Source organism: Seriola aureovittata, chromosome 20, assembly GCF_021018895.1.
Source record: "Seriola aureovittata isolate HTS-2021-v1 ecotype China chromosome 20, ASM2101889v1, whole genome shotgun sequence".
NCBI classification, from domain to species: Eukaryota; Metazoa; Chordata; class Actinopteri; order Carangiformes; family Carangidae; genus Seriola; species Seriola aureovittata.
Window position 1 is genome coordinate 11,336,373 of NC_079383.1, and position 23,145 is coordinate 11,359,517.

Below are 23,145 nucleotides of genomic sequence, written 5' to 3' on the forward strand. Positions count from 1 at the left end.
CTGCTTCTCTCCTCCCCTCTCCTCAGTCTTTAACTTGTGTGCCCACATCAAATGCATCGGTCAATCCAGCTGTTCGCCTCAGCTTCTGTCTTGTTGCGGCCTTTGGCCACAAACTTCACCGATCAGATATGTTGACTCCTTTTGTTTGTATGTTCATTTCATTGCATCCGTTTTTTAATATCCTGTCTGCGGCAGTCCATCCGTCAGGTCACGCCAGCTCACCGTGGTTCATGGGCTGCGTCAACGACAGCGACTCATCTTTCCTCCGACTTTATACAGCCAAGGGTGCCCATGACCTTGACCCGGTAACCTGCTCTGTGCGCTGTCTGGATGAGGGGTAAGTTCGGGGAAAGGGTGTAGAGCAGCCGAGGCAGTTGCACTTCAGACAAAGCTGGTAGGGATATGTCTTGTGTAAAATTACATTGAAATTCTGCTTTTGTGATTTTTAAAAATTAACTCCTCTCAGGACCATGTCGCTTATAATCACTGATAATCCTGTTTTAGAATAATCTATCAAAGACTACAGGGACGGGGATGTAAACTGGCTTCAGTGTTGTTGCCTATTGCTCATCAAATTGAATTCTATTAAATAAACAAACATAAGTAAAATAATAAGTAGGCTATGAACAAAGCACTCTTATAAATTCCTCATACACTTGTAGTTAGTTGAGCAGCTGTGATAGGTTCTCATCCTGACATATACCCGAGAATTTAAAGTCAAACACCAGACTTGCTTCTCACAGAAAATACATGATATGGTCCACAGTCCTTCATTTTTATCCCACTATGCTGCACTGCATGTGTAACACTCAGAAACTATTAAAAAAAATAAAATAAAAAAAAAACTATTAACCTTCATTATTTGTTGTTCAAGGTACCAGTTTGCAGCGATGACCTTGGAGAGTTGTTACTGTGGCAACCACCACCTACATGGTTTGGTCATCAGTGAATGTTTCAATGCATCTTCCGACAGAGGGTCAGATGTCAGAGGGGAAAGTGAAAGACAAAGGTGAGGCAGACTGCAGCCTTTTGCTTTCAGCATCTAACCATGACTGCTCTAGCTCTGTTTCATGTCCTGATCCAGAAGTGACTGGAGGCACAAACCCAGGTGTTACATCTCAATGCCACCAAATTCAGTCGGAGTAAAATATTAAAAATTTGTTTAGAGTTTTAAGGACCAGCTCATTAATTACACCCACTCTGCATGCCAGTATCAAAGTCCCTGAAGCTTTTTGTGTTGTCTATGCTGAATGCTTTAACTGTGAATCTTTTCTTTCCAGTGTGCTGTACTTGCCTGTTGGAGGCGAACAGGGGATTGTGGCACTCTACAGAACTGAAGGACCATTTCTGCACAGCCTTAGTCTGTCCTCCTCTGTAGACAGAGTGCAGGCTGGGAAGACTTTTGTTGTGGAAGTTTCTGGAAACCTGGCAGGACGCCCCAACCAGCCCACAGGTCAGCTGATACTGTATTTTACATGTTCTTGGAAATAGAGTCTTCAGTTTGCAAAGAGGTTGACTCCTGCATTTTAAATACTTTGAAGTTACAAAAAACTTTGTTTTTAACAAAGTTCTTTCTTTTTTATTTATAAGTAAAAATACATTTTTAAAATACTTAACATTGTATTTTATTTCCTTAACATTCATTTTCTGTGGCTGTAATTGTGTAAATACATTTTCTGTCTGTTGTATATTCCTCATGGTTTGATATAAAGTGATTGGGTTTTTGTTTAAATTAATGTTATATATAATTAATTATATTATTTATGATTCTATTGTTATATCATATTATTTACTATTATAAAAAAATGATCATTAAAATTACAGGAAGAGGATTTGTCCACATGCAGGGCTGCTCCAAGACTTAATTTTAGAACAGCATTTGTTTATTTATTTATTTTAACTTTTAAAAAGGTTCAGTCCTTTTATAAAATTTTTTATTAAAGCCACTTCAAAGAATTAATCACTTACATGTCTGGATATAAACTGGAAGCAGTTGTGTATTCATTCATGCGTATCCATAATAGTTTAATAACAGCTGCAGATGTGTAATGTGGTTAAGAAATTAGCATAATATATTTTTCAAAATAATGTCAATTTATTATTTCTATAATTATAAAAAATGATGTAATACAAAATAACTGATCAAGATCTGATCTTAAAATGATCATTTTTGAGAAAATATTTTTTGTTATGTTGAACAGTGTTTCATTCAGAATGTCCTTGTAATTAGTTTTTATGTAGAAGAATCTATTTACACTCATAAAAAAAACTCAAGAGAGATTTGATAAATGTTTAGATAATTAAAAGAAAAAAAAGTATATAGCATACATCCGTGTTTTGTTTTTCGCAGTTCAAATTCATTTTTTTCTGTGATTTTCAGGTATTCGGAGTCTGGGACAGCAGGACCTCTTTTATGTCACTATGGAGTTCCTGGACACGACCCCTAGAGGTCAAAGCTCACATCATGTCAGCCTGTTGGATGATGGTTCTTTTGTTGTGTCATCTGATTGGATTTTGGAAACTCCAGGAAAATATGAAATTAGTAAGTCAACAAAAGAAAACTTTTGTTAATGATGAACAATTAATGAATTAATAGGGAAAATATATATTACTGTGTAGTAAAGCCATCGCTCTCCTTTTTCTCCCTATCTTGCAATTTTCTGTTTAGATGTCAGGGTTTCCAACCTCCTCTCTACACTCTCTTCCACCCTCCACCTCTCCGTCTTACAGCCCTCTCCAGATGGCTTGGTGATCTCTGTGCTCCACGGGCCCTTGGGCATCCCCTCATGTGTACATCTGCAACAGACAGACTCGCACAGTGTGGCCATGCAAGCAGCATACCTGGGCGACCCTGTCACACTGCAGGCATACGTGGGTGAAAGTCTGGCAACGGGGTTCTGCTGGTGGTTTACTCACGAAAAGAGAACGGAAAACAAAGAGGTGGAGGGAGAGAGAAAAGCTATAAATACAGTTTGCTTCCCCAAGTCTGACTGTTTGAACAGCACTTTGGTATGTAGGACTGAGAAAATATTTCTTTATTACTATACTATATTACATGATATACATGTATCTTAGAATTAAAGGTTTTGAGTAATGACAGCTGAATCCTCCCCTTTTTAAAGTGATCATTTAGTACCAAGGCTTTGATGAGTGATTTTTTTACAGTTTCTATTGATCACAAATCAACAAAACTTCATTACCTAAGCTATATGAAGTGACTTTGGTATACTGGTGGCCTTAAATGACAACAACATGCTACCAGTGAATTCATTATGTTTATGTCTGCCCCCTCATGTTAACAGTCTGGCCTGTAATTGATTTATAAGAAAGAATATCAGAGATTACAACCCATTCAATATCAAGCTAAAAACAGTGTTTTTGTCCTACTTCCATTTTCTTCCTCGTATCATCTTCAAATATGGAGATGTGCATTTTCCAAGGCTTTTTAAAATGGTTAAATATATAATATGAATAATTGCATTAAAGATTAATGATCGATTATATACAGTTAGAATTTATAGTAGGTCTGGTGTGCAAAAACAAACATTTCTTAATGTAACTTTTACTTAGGTTTTACTCAAGTTAAATTATGTCACAAACCTTTCAGAATTCATAGAGGTCAAGGGTCAACACTAAGAATGGAAAAAGTTAAAAAGAGCATCAAAACTAACTGGCTGCTATGTGCCGAGTTACTTAGTGAACTCTATAGCCTCTTCCTGAATGAGAAAGGGACATAATCAAACTTTGATTCACATATGTTGCTGAAAAATAGTTTTTTTGTTACATTAAAAAATATCAAAGAGGAAATTTCATTTAACAAACGTGTTTTTTTTCCATTTTTTAAATCTGAATTCTAAATTCCCCCAGAACTGGACCTTTGAATCAGAGGGAGTTCACACTGTGTCAGTGAATGCCTCCAGTGCCAATGGATGGACACAGCAGGCAATACATGTTGTAAGTACTATGCTTTCATTCAGTGACTATATTATCCTAATGTGGCATTAATGATCATACGGTAAGGATGGCGAGACTCATATTTATCTTATAGTCAACAAATCCAATTAAAAGACCAAAACCAAAAATGTGTTAGTCCGTCTCTCATACTCTTGTCACTGGTTCCTACTCAAGATGTAAAGAAAAAAAAAAAAAAAAAAAAAGGATAAATCATTTCCTGAAACAGTTGAGAACTGTAGTTTTTAGCAAACATTATTCAAACTGCAGTGAATAGTTTTGGGGTGACTATTTTCAACTGTCGATTAATACACATTTGGTGCAGATTTTACAACAGCAGGATGGTGTGGGATTGAATCAAAATAAACTACAGTGTCCACGTCCATCGGTTATGTCACCCACTGCAAGAATGTAGTTTAATGTTATGGTTTTAAATAGTGTTTTAATTCACAGAGTAATAAGTTCTATCAAGCTTTGGCTAAACAAGCAACTGATCATTCATTGTTGGTTTTGGACTTTTCATGGGATTTATTAACAGTAACAAAAATATCAAGTGTGACCAGACTTATCTTTCCATCTCACATTTCGATGTTTTGGTTTTTTTTGCATATTGTTTACTTGCAACATAATGTGGCTCTGTGCTCTTGCAGGTAGTTGTGAGTCCTGCTGTTTCTGACCTTAAAGTTAGTGTTTCAAGAAATCATCTGAGAACCGGAGAGTGCATTTCTGTGGATGTGGAGCTGTTCACCACCATGAAGCACCTACTTGCCCTCAACCTCACACTAAATGCAGAGTATGACCACAATTATGAGAACAGTGTCGAACCCAGCAGCAAAGGACAGGACATTGAGACCTGCTGTGGGGGCAACATTGACATTTACAGCCGCCGCTTTGACAGCAGTGACATGAAGAATAATATAAGCAATGATGACAGTAATAAAACTGATAACAACAGTGCCAACACTACTAACATAAATGAAACTGAGAGTCATACAAGCAAAATTACTGACGTTACTGACTGGGAAAACAGCAATGATCATGACTGTAACTACAGTAACCATGGCAACATAATTGATGATCACAGCCTCAATCAACACCACAGTAATATCTCTTGTCATGGAGGCACCCACTCCTATCTCCACCGTTTCATCCCCCTCCACACCTCCAATCAGTCCAGCTGCTGTCTGCACCTCCACCTTTGCTGCCACCTCCCCACGACAGCAGGACAATATAACCTCATAGCATCTGTTGTCTCCACTTCTGATCCTTCATCAGTGCTGCTCTCCACTGTCCTGCCTCAAGCCCTAATGGTCTATGATCATATCTGTGCCCTGAGGTCTTCTGGGAGTTGGATGTCAGTAGTTCCAACACACTCAAAATTAAACCTGAAGGTTGTCAGCCATGGCAGCCGCATGGGGTCAAGAATAACTTGGACCTTTAGTTTGGATAATGCTGTTGTGATGAACAGGACAACCAAGGAATGGAACATAAATGTGCTTCTTTCATTAGCAGGGCATTATAATGTCACAGTTAAAGCCTTTAACCCAGTCAGCTGGGACTCATTTCAAACACAGATGCTGGTTCAAGATCTAGTTGGAAAGCTGGTGTTGAATGTTCCCAGTGTGATCAGAACAAATCACAAACAGTCAGTTTTATTTAGCATCGCAGCAGGGTCGAATATGACTGTCTCTCTGCTGGTGAATGGAACATTACTGTACAGCAACAGCAGCTACATTACAGGAGAGGAAACAACGGTGGTTTTGCTTTTCAATCACACAGGGACAGTTGTGGTTGAGCTTCAAGCTGAGAATCGAGTGTCTTCTCAGAACAAAAGTGTAAGAGTGTGTGTAGAGGGGAACAGGAAGCCGTCCCCACAAGTTCGAGTTAATCCAAATTGGCAACCACCCACCAGTCACAGTCCAGTTCACAGCGTGGGTGACACTGGTAAGGAAGTACTTTTAACTGACAACCACTGAGCAGTGCAAAACATCTGAACATTAATCAAGTATTTTTGCCAAGTTTGGCTACTATTTCTTGCGAATGTTAAAATATATTACAAACTCAACAGTGTATCTTTAATCAGTATAAGTGTTTCTGATCAGTGTTATAACAAATTTCTAGAATAAATTCCTAATAAATTTTTTTCAGATTGAACAGGCTCCATGCAATATAGCTGCAAATGATTTGTTTAGCTACAGCTTTAGTTCAATTAAAGCCTCATGCTTTTATCTGAATGTGACACTACTAAACTGTTGGAGATGTCGGGGAGTTTACTATCTAGATTTAGTTCTTGCATTTTCAGTCACCATCAAAGAAAATGTAAATTTCAAAATTATCAAGTAGATATGCTCATAATGCATTTTCTGATTTTTTTGTGATGGGACATCGTGCCAGTTTTTTTCCTGTCATTTCAAGCATTAGTTTCAAAAAGAGTTTGTTTGTGCAGCAATATTTTTTTAATCCCTTTTGATGGAGCATATACATTTCTGTGGCATATAGATAATATGTTGACCATGTGATATCCTTTTTGTCCTATCAGTGCGGATTTATGCAGAAAAACAAGCCTATCCCACAAATACAGATATAACTTTCCTGGCTCTGGCGGATGTGCCAGACCTTGTAGAGTTTATCTGGCACTTTGGAGACTCCACATCAGCCAAATCCACCTCAAGCACCATCACCAAGCGATACCACAAACCTGGCAGGTATGGGACACAGACAACATACACAACATCTGGCCTAGGTGTAATAATAATGAAGAATTTTAAAAATGATGTTTGATTGATGTTTGTGTACTAAGATTAATGTTTTGTTTTCCTGCAGCAGCTCAGCAGCTTAAATGTTACCCTTTGTAAATGTGACTGTATACGGTATTTTGTATGTGTCAGTGATGCACTGTGGGAGTGGGGGTGGGAGCCTAAATGAGCCCACAGCTCTAACCAATCATTTCGCACAGAGCGTGAATAGTCTACAGTATAAGATCTACAGTATAAGAAAAATAATGTCTTTTTGCAACATTGAGTTTAAGAGTTTGTGCATATACATTAATCAAAATACCTCACAAATCCAATCTCTCTTCAATGTAGATTTGATGTAGTTGCAGTCACGTCTAGTTCTCACACATCCATCACCTCCGAGGTGTTCCCACTGGCAGTCGAGAGAGCAGTGAAGCTCAACAGGCTAGTCCACCAGGCCTCAGTCCTGCAGAATGAGACAGTGACAGTAAGTTGCCGGGTCAATGTCGGGACCAACCTCACCTTCCTCTGGAACTTTGGAGACGGATCATCCAGGCTGGGACAGAGCACTGAACAGCATGTCTTCCACAGGTGAGCCAGAGGTTTACTATGGTCGCTCCAGTAAATTTGAATTTAGATAATGCTCTAATTATTTGTTATGGACTACTTTCTGTATTTTTATGTCACAGTATTGTATACTCTCTTTTGCTAATCCTTATTTAATGAACCTAAATAATGGACTTCAAAGTGAAGATACTTGCACTTTATTTATTATAAATTATTTATTTTGCTTACAGCATGTCTTAGTCGGCTTGTTAGCTTTCCTTTCAATCAAATCATTAGTAACCACTGTGCTTAACTGTAATGTGTATTTGTGCCTGTGTACATTTAGTGTATGTGTTTCTCTTTGCAGAAGAGGAGAGTTCAGAGTCAAAGTGACAGTGTCTAACCTGGTTAGCTCTGCCTCTCTGAGCAGTCACATCTTTGTTGTGGACCGACCTTGTCAGCCTCCACCAGTCAAAAACATGGGTCCTCTCAAACTACAGGTACATTACCAGGATGACTGATACGTTGACCTTAACATGCAAGTAGAGTATAGCTAAAAAGGAAATTCTCCTCTTCCTCTAGGTGCGGAGATATGAGGTTATATATCTGGGGGTGACCTATGAGACTGAAATTGACTGTGACATATCAGGAGGTCTTCAATACACCTGGACCCTGTTTGACTCTGCAGGCCAGACCTACTATTTGCCTCAAACAGACACACACAGGCAGAGTCTCACACTGCAGAGCCATCTCTTGCACTATGACACCTACATTGCCATAGCCAGGGTAAGTAGCTGAAAACGGTCATACAGGGAGGAGGCAGAGTAATACATCACTTTTCATAGCCTGGATCTTTAAACTGGGTACTGGCATTCTGTAAATGGTGAGTTATAGTGAAAAGAATATGTTTTAAATGAACCTAGAAAGGGGTTCCTCCAGTTTTGTTTAATCAGAACAGAGTGTATATGATTTCTGTTATTGTTAGTGTAAAGACAAGACAAATGTAAATCTTCCTGTTCAGAAATTTAAAAAAAAATCCTTAATAATTGTACCCTTGTAGAAATGGGACAAAATTGCCCAAACTCCAAATGTCAATTTCATGCTTATTCTTACTTGTCTTAAATTAACATTCACAGAACTGAGTGACTGTGGTTTGACTCCATAGCTGTAATTCCTCTGCAGGTACAAGTCATTGGCAGTGTGGTGTACAGTAACTACAGTCTGAGAGTTCAGGTGATGCCGAGCCCTCCTGTGGCTTTTATCCAGGGTGGCACCAACGTCTTCATTAACAAGAGGAACACTACTGTAGTCACCCTGGACGGGCAGAAATCTTACGACCCTGACTTCCCCATGAACCCACTCAGGTAGAAACGACATTGAAGTCTTTGATGGGCATCTGACCAGAGACGGGCTTTGAACATTTAAAATTGGTGGTTTTGCATTTCCTTCCAGTTGTTTTACATGTCATTTTTGCATCTTTGTGGTTTTGGATTTGTATTTTACTGTATTCCATCTCTGATGCAAACAAGCCAACTACCTATCACCTTCTGACTCTGGTAGGGGGGCATCAGGGGTGTCCCATCAGGTTTCAAGGGGGGGGCGTGTACAACTCTTCTGGCCCAGACCCTGCATCAAACTCTAGTGAATCATGTGTTTATTCGCTTCTGAAAAGATCTGATTCCAGTTTGTTTGGAAATTAACATCTAACATTTATTTTTTCTTATTTTCTCTTTATAGCTACAGATGGACATGTAAACCACTCAGCTCCATCACCACTTCCTGTTTCAACCAATACATTCCCACTTCCTCACCTGTGCTTACATTTCCTGTTAGTTTCTTAAAACACAACTTTGATCAGTTCCAGTTCACGCTCACCATACACAGTGGAGAGCGTTCAGCTTCATCAGAGACCTTCCTCACAATAATACCAAATCTGCTTGGGTGAGAGCTATTTAAAAAAAATTAAAAATCACTATATCTCAAGTGTGTTTATGGATGTGTATTAAACAACAACTGATCAAACTGGCAAACCTCTGCTGTTCATAATTAATTGCAGGTGTTCTGTCCTGAATAGATGCCCTAGTTTGCCATAATTCGAGTCTAATTATATGGTTGTCTGTAATGACAAAATTAAAATTTTGCACAAATTATTGCAAAAGGAAAAACAAAACTAAACTAAATTTTGTTGTTTATTACTATTACTGTTATTTGTAATAAATAAAAAATCTTAAGTTATTATTGGTGAAGTCTATCAAGACTTGTAGAACAGCTAAGGATTAAATTGCTTATAGCTATACTGAAGTGATTGAAATCAATATTAAAGAAGAATGAACCTTGTTACACCATCTCATTTTAACATTCATGTAAATTTTTCAATCCAGGAAGGTGTCAGTTTATTGCCCTCATTGCCATGGAGACCAGGTGAACTGGGATAAGTCGTTCTCTGTCAGTACCTTCTGTGAAGACTGTAATGTTTCCCCAAAACACATCCACTACACCTGGAGTCTGTACTGGGTCAATGCCTCCTCCAGGCCTGTGATAGAAGGTAAAATAAGGACAACTTCTCCCAGTTGAGGACTGGGTTCAGTTTTAGAGAAATGATTGTGATTCCATTAGTAATAGTAAATTACCAGTGTTTCATTTACAAAGAAATACTTAATTCTATTCTGTTCTATTTCAGTCCCATTTTGTTCCACAGTGGATCTCAATTCTCCTTCCACAATCATCAAGAGTCCTGAAAGTTTCCCTCAGACTCTTGAGACTTTCACCCTACATCCATCTGACACAGATTCTTCACACTACACCCGTACTGTCCCTGCCTCAGCCCCTGTTCTTCTGACTGAGACCGCCTCTGGAACTAGAGTCACAAAGCAAAATCTGGGACCCACTGACAGTGGGATTTCATTAAAGAAGAGCAGACACATGTCAAACAAAGATGGTGCGTTATTAAATGTACTGTAGCCTGTGAGATAAACTAAACATTACTACCCCAGTGTCTAATTTGAGTATTCAAGTAGAAAATACCACTGTCACTAAACTTGAGTCTGAACTTCAACTGTCTCAGTTCCAGTCAGCATAATGCTGGATATCAATAAGGATATTAACAAGAAGTAATACTGTGTAAAGTCATAGTTACAGTAATGGATAGTCTATGAATTATTTAACTCGTCCTCTTTATGTCCAGGAGATGAGCCCTTTTATCATTCCCTGGGAAAGTTTGACCTGCCAAAGCATCAAACCTCCACTGAATACCCGCCACTCACCGTTGACAACAGTGGAGTCCTTCCTTCAGAGCACTTTGGCCAAAGCGACGTTATCAGTGAATTCCCAGGTCACTCGGACTCCTCTGCTGAGTGGGAATTTTCTTTTGCTGTCCTGGAGAATGGTGACAAGGGAGGACAACCATGTGAGGAAAAAAACTGAGCTGGAGAAATAACTTTAGTCTTTGAATGATAAAACTGCTGACCACCACAGGTGTTTTCAATTACTCTGGCTGATTCTGGCTCAGGTTGAAGCTAATTGGAGCTATGCTGGTAATGAGGTTAACAAACTACAAAAACTAGGAGGTCTAATCTAGCACAACAGAAAACACCTGTGTACTTGTGCTGTGGGTGTGTAGCATGGACGTATACAGGATGCCGGATCTAAAATTGGCGCCCATTCACTTCTATAGAAATTGCTCACCTGGCAACATATGACAAAAAAGTTTCTAGCTTCCGGGTTACTTCCGCGTTATGCGGCCCGCTGAATATGCGCAGTAGTGTCACTCAGAGCCAATGCTCAGAGCCCTTCTCAGGTGTCACTCCCATCTTGACTCTGGGCTATGAGAACGAGCTAACGGATAGAAGCTCCACGTTCATGAATGAATGAATGGATGATTGGTCTTATAATACACATCCATGGTGTGTGGTGAAGGTCCGTATGCCTGCGTCAGGTAATGTTTTCGCCACTTGGGGGCAGCAGAACCAAGCTGTAAACACAACATTAAGTCAAAAGGTATATATTGAACATATTAGCCAACAGTTACACATCCAGCAGATATGAAGCAAATAACATGGCTTTCATTTTGAATCTCATAGAACTGGCTATTCACTCTTTTGGCTTTGATTTTGGTCTCCGCCAACTCTTGATAAAATTATCTGGTTCTTTAGCTGCTAAATTCTCCATTGTGTTAGCCAGCTAGTTGCTAATTTTCCTGTTAGGTGCCGTTAGCATAAAGTAGGTTTGTCAGAGCTGTATAGCTGAAAACAGCTACCAACTTTGTCTAGAAATTATGCTAATGAGTGGTAAGACAAAGAGATAAAGATAAAACTGTATAATTATAGGCTTTAATACTAAAATGAACTACAGAATGCCATCACTACAAAGCACTTTAACATTTCACAGTCATTTTATCCATTGTATAAAACTATTGATTATAGCAGTTTTAACAAAATAATTTTATATTTAAATTGAAAAAGTTTGTTTTGCAACCTAAATCTAAAACCCAGAACAACTTGCTAACTTACCATGTACAAATAAGAAACCTAATCACTAATTTTTTTAACTGTGCTCTTTGGATTTTTTTTTAAATCTTTTCTTTTGAGTGGGATTTTTATTTTTATATGCTTATTATATATTTTTTATTTTCCTCATATATTGTGTCATTTAATTGGTGTTGGTGTCTGATATTTTTTGTAGTATAGCACAAAACCTTGTTAAGAAATGTGCTATATAAGTAGACTATCTTTAATTTCTTTATCTGAGTCTAACACAGTTGGTAACATCTTATATTTACATATGCTCAATCAGCACAGATTTTCATTGTGTAATTCTATTGTGCATGTTGTTACAGATTCAGATTATGATGTTCCCTTCCCAAGTGCAGAGGAGGGAGACCCAGGGATTTCAGCAGGAAGACCGACAGGTATAGTACATAAATGTTTGCTATTGTAATGATTACTAATAACAATTTATTAATTAACTATTTAATCAACTAATTATTAATATTGTAATTATTATTATTGCTACTGTCAGACTATATAACAAATACTGCACTCAGTAGACCACACACACCAAAAACTGGCAAACAATAATTAACACACACCAACTGTGTAGTATTCCTCTGCTGCTATTTTTTGACATATTTTAACATATTTTTTAGAATCTATCTGTACATATTATATTGCTATACTATATTATTTATCTATTATCTATGTTTTGTAAATTTTATGTATTTGATATTTTCATTTTGCATTTCTTTTGTACTGTCCCCTTTGCTGTTGTAACGGTAAATTTCCCCACTGTAAGAATAATAAAGGACTATCTTATCTTAATCTCATCTTATCTTATTTTATCCTATCTTATCTTTTTACTAGTGTTAATGCTTGTCAATTTACTTGTGTATTCCAGATTTGGATGGTGAGACCTTTAGTCCAGGAGATGACTCAGTGTCTGATCCAGCAGTATACGATGAGGGGAGTAATCTGGTGGTTCCAGGATCCACTACGGTGATCCAGGAGCCAACTTTGCTCGATTTGCCCCGAGACCCAGTAGACAAAGGCCTTTTTGAGTCCTACACCTACACTGGTACAGTACTGAGAAAAGCCACATACACACACCTCCACTCCACCATTCTATATCTCAGTCTTTTGTCATTTCTCTCTCTTTTTCCATCTTTATAGGAATTTCCTCCCCTTTTCTCAGTTTCAGACCTTTCAGTCTGAAGCCAGGGAGCAGATACATGTTGGAGGTCACTGCCAGTAAGTTTCTCAACAATAATAACAACAACAGTAATAGGCTTTCTTGCCAAAATCTAATGTGTTATCAGCACTGAACCATGATAGAATGAACAGATGGAATGAAGAATAAACATGAACTTGAACTTGAAATTGAAATACAAATTCTATACAGCCCAATGTAAGTCCTAAATCTGTTAGGAAGGGTTTTGTACCAAGAACAAAAAATCTTCCTTATTGTTGGTTACGATTGTTTTTCATTTATTTCTTAGAGATGGGCCAGATTTTTCTCAACACAAAGTCAGCTAACATATGAGGAGTCATCATTGAAGCTAAATGCTAATGTTAAATGAATGTGAATGCAGTCACAATTGAATATTTCTGTTCCTTTGATTGTCCTGTAATAGAGATGCAAAACAGATTTTTGGATGGATAGTTTTCTGGATGGGGAATCATCACGGTGGTGTCCACAGTAAATAATAATGACAAAATCAGTCCTATGTTCGCCCATCATTTATGTTTATAATGAAAATTGAGGGGATGGAGATCTTGATCGTAATCTGATTGTTATCTGTTGTACTTAGAATCTCATCATAGTTTTCTCGGCCGGACTCAGCTATTCTTAAAAACCAAACCTGCTCCAAAGGGCATGACGTGCCAGGTGCAGCCGGACAAAGGGATGGAGTTGCACACACATTTCAGCATCTTCTGCACCTCAGGGAAAGAGGTATCTCCTGTCCCAGACACACACATGCATACACAAAAATGTAAATGAGCAAGCGCTCAAAAACCTCCCACTTAAAAGAAAGGCAAATTTGGCTGTACTTTAATGGGAGGGAGTTGAAAGTGTTTCTTTAAGTGTGTTTTAGTCTGTGAGAATACTCACAATTGTTACATTATTTAAAGGCGCTTTAAAGGTTCTAAGGTTCCAGAAAAATAAAATCTGACCAGGTGGTTTTGCTATTGAAACAATGCAGACACGTTTTCATTCAGTACTGCTGTTTTCTTATGATAGAAAGATTTGATATTTCACTTAAATCGATAATTAGTTGCTACCTCTCTGATTTTAATCAATACCCCATTTTCTGGGCTTTCTTTTCTTTACTACCTCATAATTACTAATCAACCATCCCATTCACTGATTCGTGGTGAAGGATTTACTGTATGAGCACAGCTTCAGTGTAGGAAGCAGACCCCCAAAGCTGCTGTACCAGGGGAGAGATTTCCAGTACTACTTCAGCCTGCCTTCAGGTGACCCAAGTGATGACTATAAAGGTAAACACACACACACACACACACACACACACACACAGGTTACACACTATAGACACTGACTATGAAGTACAAAAAAATACATTATTGTACATTATCACAGAGATTTCCCATTGATTAATTAATTGAAATTATTTCTTGTTGTTGTTTCCGTAGTAACTATTTATAGTGAAATCAGGAGCAGCACATATGGGACAGCCACTAAACCCTGTCCTGTCACCGTCCAAGTCCAACCAAGCTTCCTCAGAGACACTTCTTCCCATGATGATCCTGATCTGGAGCTGTAAGATAAACCAATCACCCATAAACATGCCATCACATCACATGGACATTATGGTTATGTTAATTTTTTGAGGTTTTATTAGATGAGATGCACCGGTGTGTGCTCCATGACAGTTCAAGGTGACTTATATTTGTAAATCATACTGGATAATTGCAATAACATAATGTGTCAGGAAGCTGGAGTTTACTCAAAGAGATTTAGATTCTCTAGGTTTTGATTTAAGAAATACAGATCATACTGACTCTGACACTTTATCTTGCCAGTTTATGGTATTTACATAAGCCAGTATTACTTTTAAATAGTTCATTCTTTATAAATGGTTTTTAAGTTGATGGCTGATGAATTTTAAATGTGGAATAAGCCTTAAATTCGACTGTTTGGTTGCCATCATACCTGGAGATGGAAACTTTAATCAAATGTTAGTAAATTGAGTAAATGCTCTAGATACGCTAAAGCTTTTCTCCTGTGGGTTTAATTGGTCAATCTGTCTATTAGAGAAAAGACAAAGGATGTTATGCTGGAGGATATACAAGGATTTTATATAATCTGACAGCCCAAAAATTGAAACTGGCAGATTATTAAATTATTTAAAAAAAAAAAAAACATTAAAAGAGCAGTTTATGCTTCTAAGCGCTGCAGATCTGCTACACCGTGAAAACTGTCATACTATGTGTGCAGTGTATTGTTGTGGTGTTAGTAACTCTTTCTCTCCAGTTCAGAGTCAGGTCTGAGGAACCTGTCGGCTCTGGTGCGGCTTGGGAACAGTAGGGAGATTCGTAACTACATCAGTCTTCTCTCCAGCATTTTGAACAGACTCAGCCTGGACACCAAGGCCAACACACATGCACAGATACATTTACGCAATGTGCTCTTTAGCACAGTGTGTGAGCTCGAGAGCAGTGAACAGGTACACACATATAGACCTACACTGTACTCGAAGATAAACAGAACACAGTGAGATTTCAACAATCTTTTCCACCTCTGGAACATTTTAATAATATGTTGTTTAATCCATAGGCATCAATGGTAGACAGCATCTGCGCTCTCAAAGACCTTTTACAAGTTACAAATCAGGTTGGTGGAAGGGTATCTCCTTTCATGGACAAAGAGACACTACTCACTTTGTCCTTTTTATTCATTGCATCCTTATTTCTTATCCTTTTTTAGGTAACATTAGCAAGTGCCAGACAAGTGGCAGTTCACGTCCAGGCCATCTCAGACCTGTTTTTGGAGTCCAGAGCTCCAGTTCATTATCATCTGGACCACAGGACCCTCAACACCCTGGTTGTCCTGCTCTCATACATCCTGCAGGCTGCTGGTAAAAATCATAACTTCACACCTCAAATGCCCAACATGGACAATATTACACAAGTTTTGGAACTGGACTCACCCACAGGTGAAAATATAAGAAATAGCATTGCTTTTCCTGGCTGCATACCAGCTTCAGCCACCAGTGATCACATCAAATTGGGTGGATCACCTGCAACAAACCAGATGGCACAGCTTGTTGTTGATACCCTGCAGACTGCGTCAGACCTGATGCTGGTGAGAGAAAACAAACATGTTTTTGTGTGTGTAAACATGTCTCTCCATACAGGCTTTTTTGTATCTCTGTTTATCGCTCTATTCACATCCATTCTCTGTTTTTCAGAAGTACATTTTGTTCCACAAGGTCCAGGAGCACAGAGTCAGAACAGATCCTATCACCTTATACGCCACATACCAAAACCAAACCTCCACAGTCATCAGCAGTGGCTCGACCACCTTCTACATATCTGCTTCTCTGATCCAGCTTCTGTTTGTTCATCACAGTGGAGGCACTGAGAGCTGGCAGCCTTGTGTGCTCAGCGTGGTGACTGAACTCGCTCGCAGCCCTTACACCTGTGTCCAACATCCTACACAGGTGAGGGTAGCTCATATGTGGACATTCAATGATTAAAAGGAAAAGCATCACTCTTATTTCCTCTGGCAATCTCCAGCTCAGTGGACCAGTGGTTGACCTGAGTCTGTACAACTGCAGCGTGAGGAGAAAGATCCCTGTTCGTTCCCTCATTCTGCCAATCAACGTTGAGCTGCAACAGCCACCAGGAAACGTATGTTGCTACTTCTTCTTTCTGTTGTTTGCAAATGAAGGGTATGTTCACATTTAGAGTTACTTAACAAATTGCACTGTGTGTGTCCTTTAGGTCTAACAAACATGTTAGAATGCCTTTCCCTCCTCAGAAAATATTTGCAACGCTGATTTTTACTAAATTGAAAATGCATTGTTTATATCCATGTTTACTGGCTTGCAGTCTTCTTCCTTGCCTTTGTTGGTACATTGCTCCCTTTCTTTGCACATTACCACCTAATGTAGATCAGTGGAATAGTGTGAAACGACACACTGCGTCCTTGTGTACATGTACGCAAAAAAAAAAAACAAGGACTCACTCCTTAAAAAACTGCTCCATAGAGGTCAAAAACTCCACAGGGTAACTTTAAATGCCCTTGTGCAACATCTGTAGTGTACATAATGAAAGCTGGTGAACAGTAACATCAGAAAATGCTAGATATGAGAGAGCCAGTGATACTATGGGGAGCTGATCTTTCATGTGTTGTGTTTGTATGATGTGATTGTTGAACTATAACAGTGACTTGTCTTAAATGATTAACTCCAACAATGTGTGATCACATCTTTGCTGTAGAAGAGCTCTGTGCATGAGTACATCCTCCTCCGCACCCAGGTCAACTACCACAGCTTCAACATTACCCAGGACCACTTGGAGAGGGCCATCCAGCTGAGCCTGCTGTTCACGCCACCGCCAAACAAGGTGTTTCCCATCATGCTGCTCTTCAGGTAGACTTGTAGTAACTTGGGTTGATGTTTTACGGATATTACCATCTGATGGTAGGAGCAAGAATGTGACACAAAACCAAACCAAGAGTCTCTGTTGTGACAGGATGTTTGAGAGGCCGACGCCCAGCATAAACCATCTGCACAGAATTCACCACTGGGAGACCAACACCATACGCATTACTCTGCCCCCATCCTACCTCAATGGTAAAAACCCCTTTGGTTCCATCTATCGTTTTTTATCTCTGTAACTCCTTCTTCCTCCAAGTGTTTCCATTTGTTAAACTATATGATTATGATGATGATGATGATTATTATATTGATATAAAGAATACATCAAATTAAACATCCATTAAAACACAACCATGCCTTTTTTTAACAAATTTTTTATACAAAATGTGTAACTGAAGTCATTTAACAAGGCTTTAGTCAAGTGTAAAATGGGCAAAAAGTCAGTTATATACTATATATACATATAAAAATTCAGTCAATGCATATCATCACAAGAGTCTAAATTTGACAACCAATCAAATGTTTTGTTGTATTTCTTTTCCCTTCTGCTCTACTACTCCATCTTTTAGAACACCAGTCATTCTAGAGAGAATATATCAAATTCATCATCCACAAAAATGTTTTTTGTTTTCTGAATGAAGTTTGGATATAGATGAAAAAAGACTTCAGCATTGTGTTAAACAGCAGTGGAAAGCTAAACAGTATCATGTGTGCCTAAAATCGAGACATGTCAGTCACAAATATGAATGATACCTGTCATTACATTACTTGAAAATGTATTTAATGTTTATTTTTATAGCGACAACGTTGATGAGTGGCACTTACCACAGCATTTATAGTCTGAGCTAGTTTGTAATTCCTTTCTCTAGATGGGCCTTTATACAAATAGACAAAAATCAGCAAGAAAATACATTTGAAACAGAACAAAACATAAACAATGACACAGTAAAATTACCATAAAACTTTATTATCAGTCAGTAATCACGATGAGCATTGACAATTAATCAATGTTAATAATAACATTTTAAAAAACTATTTTCTGAGGATGAGATTAAAAATAAGTTGTGATCATGTTATGATTGATGTGTATTATTTACCTTATGAAACCTTCTAAGTTACCAAGGTAATTTGCTTGCTTGGACATTTCACATGTGTCTTTGGGTAACTGAAAAGAAACTCACTCACCAAAGCCCTAAAATTTCTAGCTGCAGGGGTTGGTCACCTGGCACTGCTGAATGCTGATTTTGGGAAAGCACCCAGACACAAGTATCTGAGTGAACAGATCAGCTACAGTCTCACAGTTGTCAGTAGCCTGTGTTTGTCCTGGGATGGCCACCAGGGGGCCTGGACACATCAGGGCTGCAGGACACAGCAAGCAGACACAGCCAGTGCTGTCAACTGCAGGTGAGGCATGGATTAAGTGACTTGAGACCTGCAGAGATAAACAAACACAGACACTGACATGGAAGAAAGAAGTGGACATGGTGATGAATGACATAAATGAAAAACTTTGCTCGCCCTTTGTCTCAGTTGTCATCAGTTGAGGCCGCTGACTGTGGTGCAGCACCAGATCCAGAGCAGCCGTGACACAGCCGATCTGGACCCGTTCCTAAGGTGACCGCATTCCTCCTTTAAGCTTGACATTTTCTGCAGCCATTAACCAACTGAATCCTCCATCATTCTGCTCATTTTTGTCTGCAGTTTTGAGGCTCTTTTTAATGAGAATCAAAATAGTATGTATATATATAAATAATAGCATAACATCTTCCTGTGCGTCCTCTCTGCCATTCTATCACTTCAGTGCTTCCTGCAATCTGACTGTGCTGGGTGTACTGGTGCTGTGTGTGTGCCTGTACATCCCCAGATTGGCGGTGTGCAAGAGAGCTGATGACATGTTCAAGAAGAATCGAAGAGTCCACTATCTTTCTGACAACTCTCCATTTGACTCATATCTTTATGCCATAACCATCCACACTGGTCTCTGCTCTGCAGCCAATATGAGTGCAAAGGTAAGACTGTCATTTGTTCCTTTAAACCAGTCATTCATCCTCACCAGGTCCTACTCATGTTGGATCTGACTGCACATAAATGCCATGAAAAATCAGGAAAAGCTCCTTGTCTAAAAAGTGTGTGTTGGGGAAAAAAGTAAGCAGTGGGATGTAGGCTTGGCCAAAGTTGGTGAAGACTTTATTGAACTGTTATGTCTGTATTGAATGGTCCAACTCATCCTGTATGAGTATGAGAATGCCACCTTTGGACAGTGTTTATGATTGTGGAAAGATACATATAGAGAACAATTTATTTCATAAAAAATTATCTGCGTGCTTGGTTGGACTTGGACAGTGACAGGACAGAGTTTAATGTATATGTGTAGATATGCTGCTTCTGATGTCAGTATAAATAGTTACTATGGAAACAATAGGATATCTCTGTGATAAAATGTCACAATAATGTATTTTTGTGTACTTTAATAGTCATAAGTCAGTGTCTACAGTGCATAACCTGTGTGTGTGTGTGTGTGTGTGTGTGTGGGGAGGGGGGGGGGGTTACCAGCCTTAGATTAAACAATGCTATAAAAGCCTTTTAAATCCAGTACTTATGTGTGTCTGGGAATCTGTCTCTGCATGTTTATCAGGTTTATATTGTGCTGTATGGTGAAGATGGGTTCTCACACACAAGAGAACTACAAGTCCCAGGGTGCACTCTGTTCAGGAGGCACTCTCAAGTCACGTTTATACTCAGGTAATCCACCAAAATCTCCAAATATTACTTAAATACTGAAAAATAAGGTGTTATTTTAAGTTTGACAAATACAGCATGATATACATTTTACTACTTAATACCTCATAATATTTATAGTAGCTTTAAAAAATAATTAATTTTGATTTGCTTATTTCTAAACTACTACTGCCTCAGTGTAATCATTGCCTCTGACATCACAGCACAGCAGACAGCTTGGGTCGTATGTGGGGGGTTCACATCTGGCACGACAGCTCTGGACCATCCCCAACCTGGTACCTCAGACAAGTGGAGGTATCTGAGGTGAGGACCATGTGTTTTGTGTTTGTAAATGTGCTCTGTGCTTGGACTATCAAGATGGTTTATTTGTCTACTTTTAAATCAGATGAACAGAGGGCATGTGAAAGGACGTGCTTGGCTCTTTGTCGGTCAGTGCTGGCTGGCTGTGAACAAAGGTGATGGCCAGGTGGAAAGAATGCTGCGTGTTTGCACCCATGGATTAGGCTTTACTAAGGTAGAGCACTCACATAAACATCTGAATACACACACAAAAAAAACCCCGCTATTCTCTGCTCCCATGTGACCCAGCGTCTCCATCTGTATGCTCGCAGATGTTGTGTTTTAAGCTATCCAACTACTTGGCCGACTTCCACATCTGGATGTCTGTATACAGCTGCCCCTGCCCTAACTTGTTCACACACACTCAAAGACTTAGTGTGTGCCTGCTGCTGCTGTTGGGATACGCATGCATCAACACAGTAATCATATCACAAATAGATTCTGAGGTGGGTTAAGAAGATATTCAAAATTCAAAATTTGGTGCATGAAAGTTTTAAAACTTTATCCCTACAGCTTCGGTTTTTAATCCCTTGTTTACAGTTGCCGTTCGAGTTGGGTATTCTTGATGTATCCGCTGTCTCTGTGACAACTGGAGCATTAAGTGTGGTGGCAGTGTTGCCCGGAGCAACAATGATATCCTTCCTGTTTCGACTGCATGAGGTCAAGCTGAGGAGGTCAGGAGTCCAACATGCAAAGGGTAAAAAGACTGAAAGGCACTGTTTTGAAGGTGAAGTTTGGACTCGCATAGAATGAGTTTACCTTCAGCATAGAATTTTTTTTTCTACAGTACTGAACACCCACTGAGCACTTTTTAGGAACATCATGCTAATACCGGGTAGTGCCTATCTTTGCTCTCAAGTTCTTCATGGCATGTTAGAAACATTCCTTCGAGATTGTAGTCCATGTTGACATGACAGTATCAATTTCAGATTCAGATTTGTCAGCTGAACATTAATGCTCTGAATGCTCCATTCTACCATATCTCAGAGGTCAAGATCGGGTGGAAAGGCCACTGAAGTACACTGAACTCATTTTCATCTTCCTGAAACCAGTTCGAAATGACTTTTGTTTTGTGATATGGTGCGTTATTATGCTGGAAGTAGCCTTTTGAAGATGGGTAAACTGTGGCCATAAAGGGACGCATATGCTCAGCAACAATACTCAGATAGGCTGTGGCATTAAAACAATGATCTGTTGGTGGTAAGGGGGCCCAGGTTTGCCAAGAAAACATTCCCCATACCATTACACCACGACCACTAGCAGCCTCGACACACGGCAGGTTGGGTCCATGGATTCATGCTGCTGACACCAAATTCTGACCCTACCATCTGTGTGTCTCAACAGAAATTGAGATCCAATCCAATTTTATTTGTATAGCGCCAAAGAAAATCCCAGGAGATCAGCAGTTTCAGAAATACTCAAGCCAGTCTGTCTGGTACCAACAATCATGCCACAGTCAAAGTCGCCAAAGTCCCCATTCTGATGTTTGATGTGAACATTAACTGAACCTGACCTGTATCTTCATGATTTTATGCATCGAATTGCTGCCACATGATTGGCTGATTGAATAATTGCACGAACAAGCAGATGTACAGGTGTTCCTAAGACAGTGCTTGGTTACTGTAAATTACCATTTAGCTTCGTGGTTGTGTTTCACCTCTTTATGCAAATTTTTCTGAGCTCTTTTAGCATTTTTTTTTCTTGTCTCCACACCTTCTTTCCTCTTTCTCTCTTATTTTATTGTTGTCTTGCGTCCTCACAGATGCTCTTTCAGTAAATGACAGCATACTCCATCTCTCTTGGAGCAGTCTTAAGCAGTGGATGCAGGGAGCCTGGAGGAAGAAATACCAGGTTACAATTAGAGCATCAATCTTTTTCTGTTTTCTTTTTTTCCCTTTCTCTATGTCTTTGTTGTCAAAGCATTTTTCATTCCTGTCTAATCTTTCTTTTTGTGTTGTAGGGCACAGATGTGCTCTCATTGTCTCCTACGATTCTGGAAAATAAAGACACAGATAAAGAACCTGTAATCCAGCCAGATGTGATCATAAGAAAGGATGATGATCCTGCAGTAGAGCGCAGTATGGGACCAGTACTTCAGAATTTGTTGCTGATTTCAGAGGAGAATAATGCCGATCAAGAAAATCAGGGAAAAGCATTTGATCTTTTAAGTGAAAGCAACAAATTTCAAGGAATCCAGAAAGAGCTTTTGTGCAACATGAGGGATGAAAATCGAGCCATTCAGAAGGAGAAAGATCCTCAAGGAATATGTTCATCGGACTGTGGCTTTGAGGAAAGCAGCCATCACCAGGCAGCATGGTGTGGTCACAGCAGTGGTTACCACATAGTCGACACAATGAAAGGGAGAAAAGTTGGACCAACATCCCAGTGGTGTCACTATCTGGCCTGGGCCTTATGTCTGCTATTGTCCCTCTCCTGCCTGGTGCTTTCTGCAGTGTTGGGAATGAGGTAGTAATTGTGTGATGCCATTAAATGGATGATTTTTCAAGTATATATGAGGGACTGGAAGCCACTGCCACTATGATACTGACTTTTGTGTGACTTTTGTAACTGTGTCTCTGTATGATGTTTTAGATTCAGCAGCAGCGAAGTTCTGATTTGGATACACTCGCTTTTCTTCTCCCTGATATCTTGCATCTTCTTCATCCAGCCAGCTGTGGTAAATTATACCCACCTGTTTACAACCAAATGCATTTGGAA

The 23,145-nt window shown here is 39.2% G+C and overlaps 1 protein-coding gene across 1 annotated transcript in view; it reads left to right on the forward strand.

Moving 5' to 3' along the window:
* The first annotated feature begins 230 nt into the window (after positions 1–230).
* LOC130161667 (polycystic kidney disease 1 like 1) overlaps positions 231–23,145 on the forward strand; it is a 29,474-nt gene continuing 6,559 nt past the window's right edge. Inside the window, exons 1-38 of the mRNA XM_056365082.1 lie at positions 231–337; positions 1,281–1,453; positions 2,381–2,466; positions 2,731–2,871; positions 4,602–4,851; positions 6,470–6,656; positions 7,038–7,277; positions 7,600–7,732; positions 7,815–8,018; positions 8,415–8,596; positions 8,970–9,173; positions 9,614–9,777; positions 9,931–10,038; positions 10,417–10,638; positions 12,067–12,138; positions 12,624–12,800; positions 12,896–12,973; positions 13,534–13,676; positions 14,104–14,224; positions 14,378–14,504; positions 15,219–15,411; positions 15,522–15,578; positions 15,672–16,049; positions 16,156–16,407; positions 16,484–16,597; positions 17,192–17,340; positions 17,444–17,544; positions 18,555–18,753; positions 18,880–18,963; positions 19,151–19,358; positions 19,985–20,091; positions 20,292–20,391; positions 20,474–20,602; positions 20,700–20,873; positions 20,968–21,117; positions 22,117–22,278; positions 22,388–22,893; positions 23,020–23,104. Of these exons, the coding sequence (XP_056221057.1) occupies positions 231–337; positions 1,281–1,453; positions 2,381–2,466; positions 2,731–2,871; positions 4,602–4,851; positions 6,470–6,656; positions 7,038–7,277; positions 7,600–7,732; positions 7,815–8,018; positions 8,415–8,596; positions 8,970–9,173; positions 9,614–9,777; positions 9,931–10,038; positions 10,417–10,638; positions 12,067–12,138; positions 12,624–12,800; positions 12,896–12,973; positions 13,534–13,676; positions 14,104–14,224; positions 14,378–14,504; positions 15,219–15,411; positions 15,522–15,578; positions 15,672–16,049; positions 16,156–16,407; positions 16,484–16,597; positions 17,192–17,340; positions 17,444–17,544; positions 18,555–18,753; positions 18,880–18,963; positions 19,151–19,358; positions 19,985–20,091; positions 20,292–20,391; positions 20,474–20,602; positions 20,700–20,873; positions 20,968–21,117; positions 22,117–22,278; positions 22,388–22,893; positions 23,020–23,104 (6,267 nt within the window). The remainder of the gene's footprint in view (positions 338–1,280; positions 1,454–2,380; positions 2,467–2,730; positions 2,872–4,601; positions 4,852–6,469; positions 6,657–7,037; positions 7,278–7,599; positions 7,733–7,814; positions 8,019–8,414; positions 8,597–8,969; positions 9,174–9,613; positions 9,778–9,930; positions 10,039–10,416; positions 10,639–12,066; positions 12,139–12,623; positions 12,801–12,895; positions 12,974–13,533; positions 13,677–14,103; positions 14,225–14,377; positions 14,505–15,218; positions 15,412–15,521; positions 15,579–15,671; positions 16,050–16,155; positions 16,408–16,483; positions 16,598–17,191; positions 17,341–17,443; positions 17,545–18,554; positions 18,754–18,879; positions 18,964–19,150; positions 19,359–19,984; positions 20,092–20,291; positions 20,392–20,473; positions 20,603–20,699; positions 20,874–20,967; positions 21,118–22,116; positions 22,279–22,387; positions 22,894–23,019; positions 23,105–23,145) is intronic.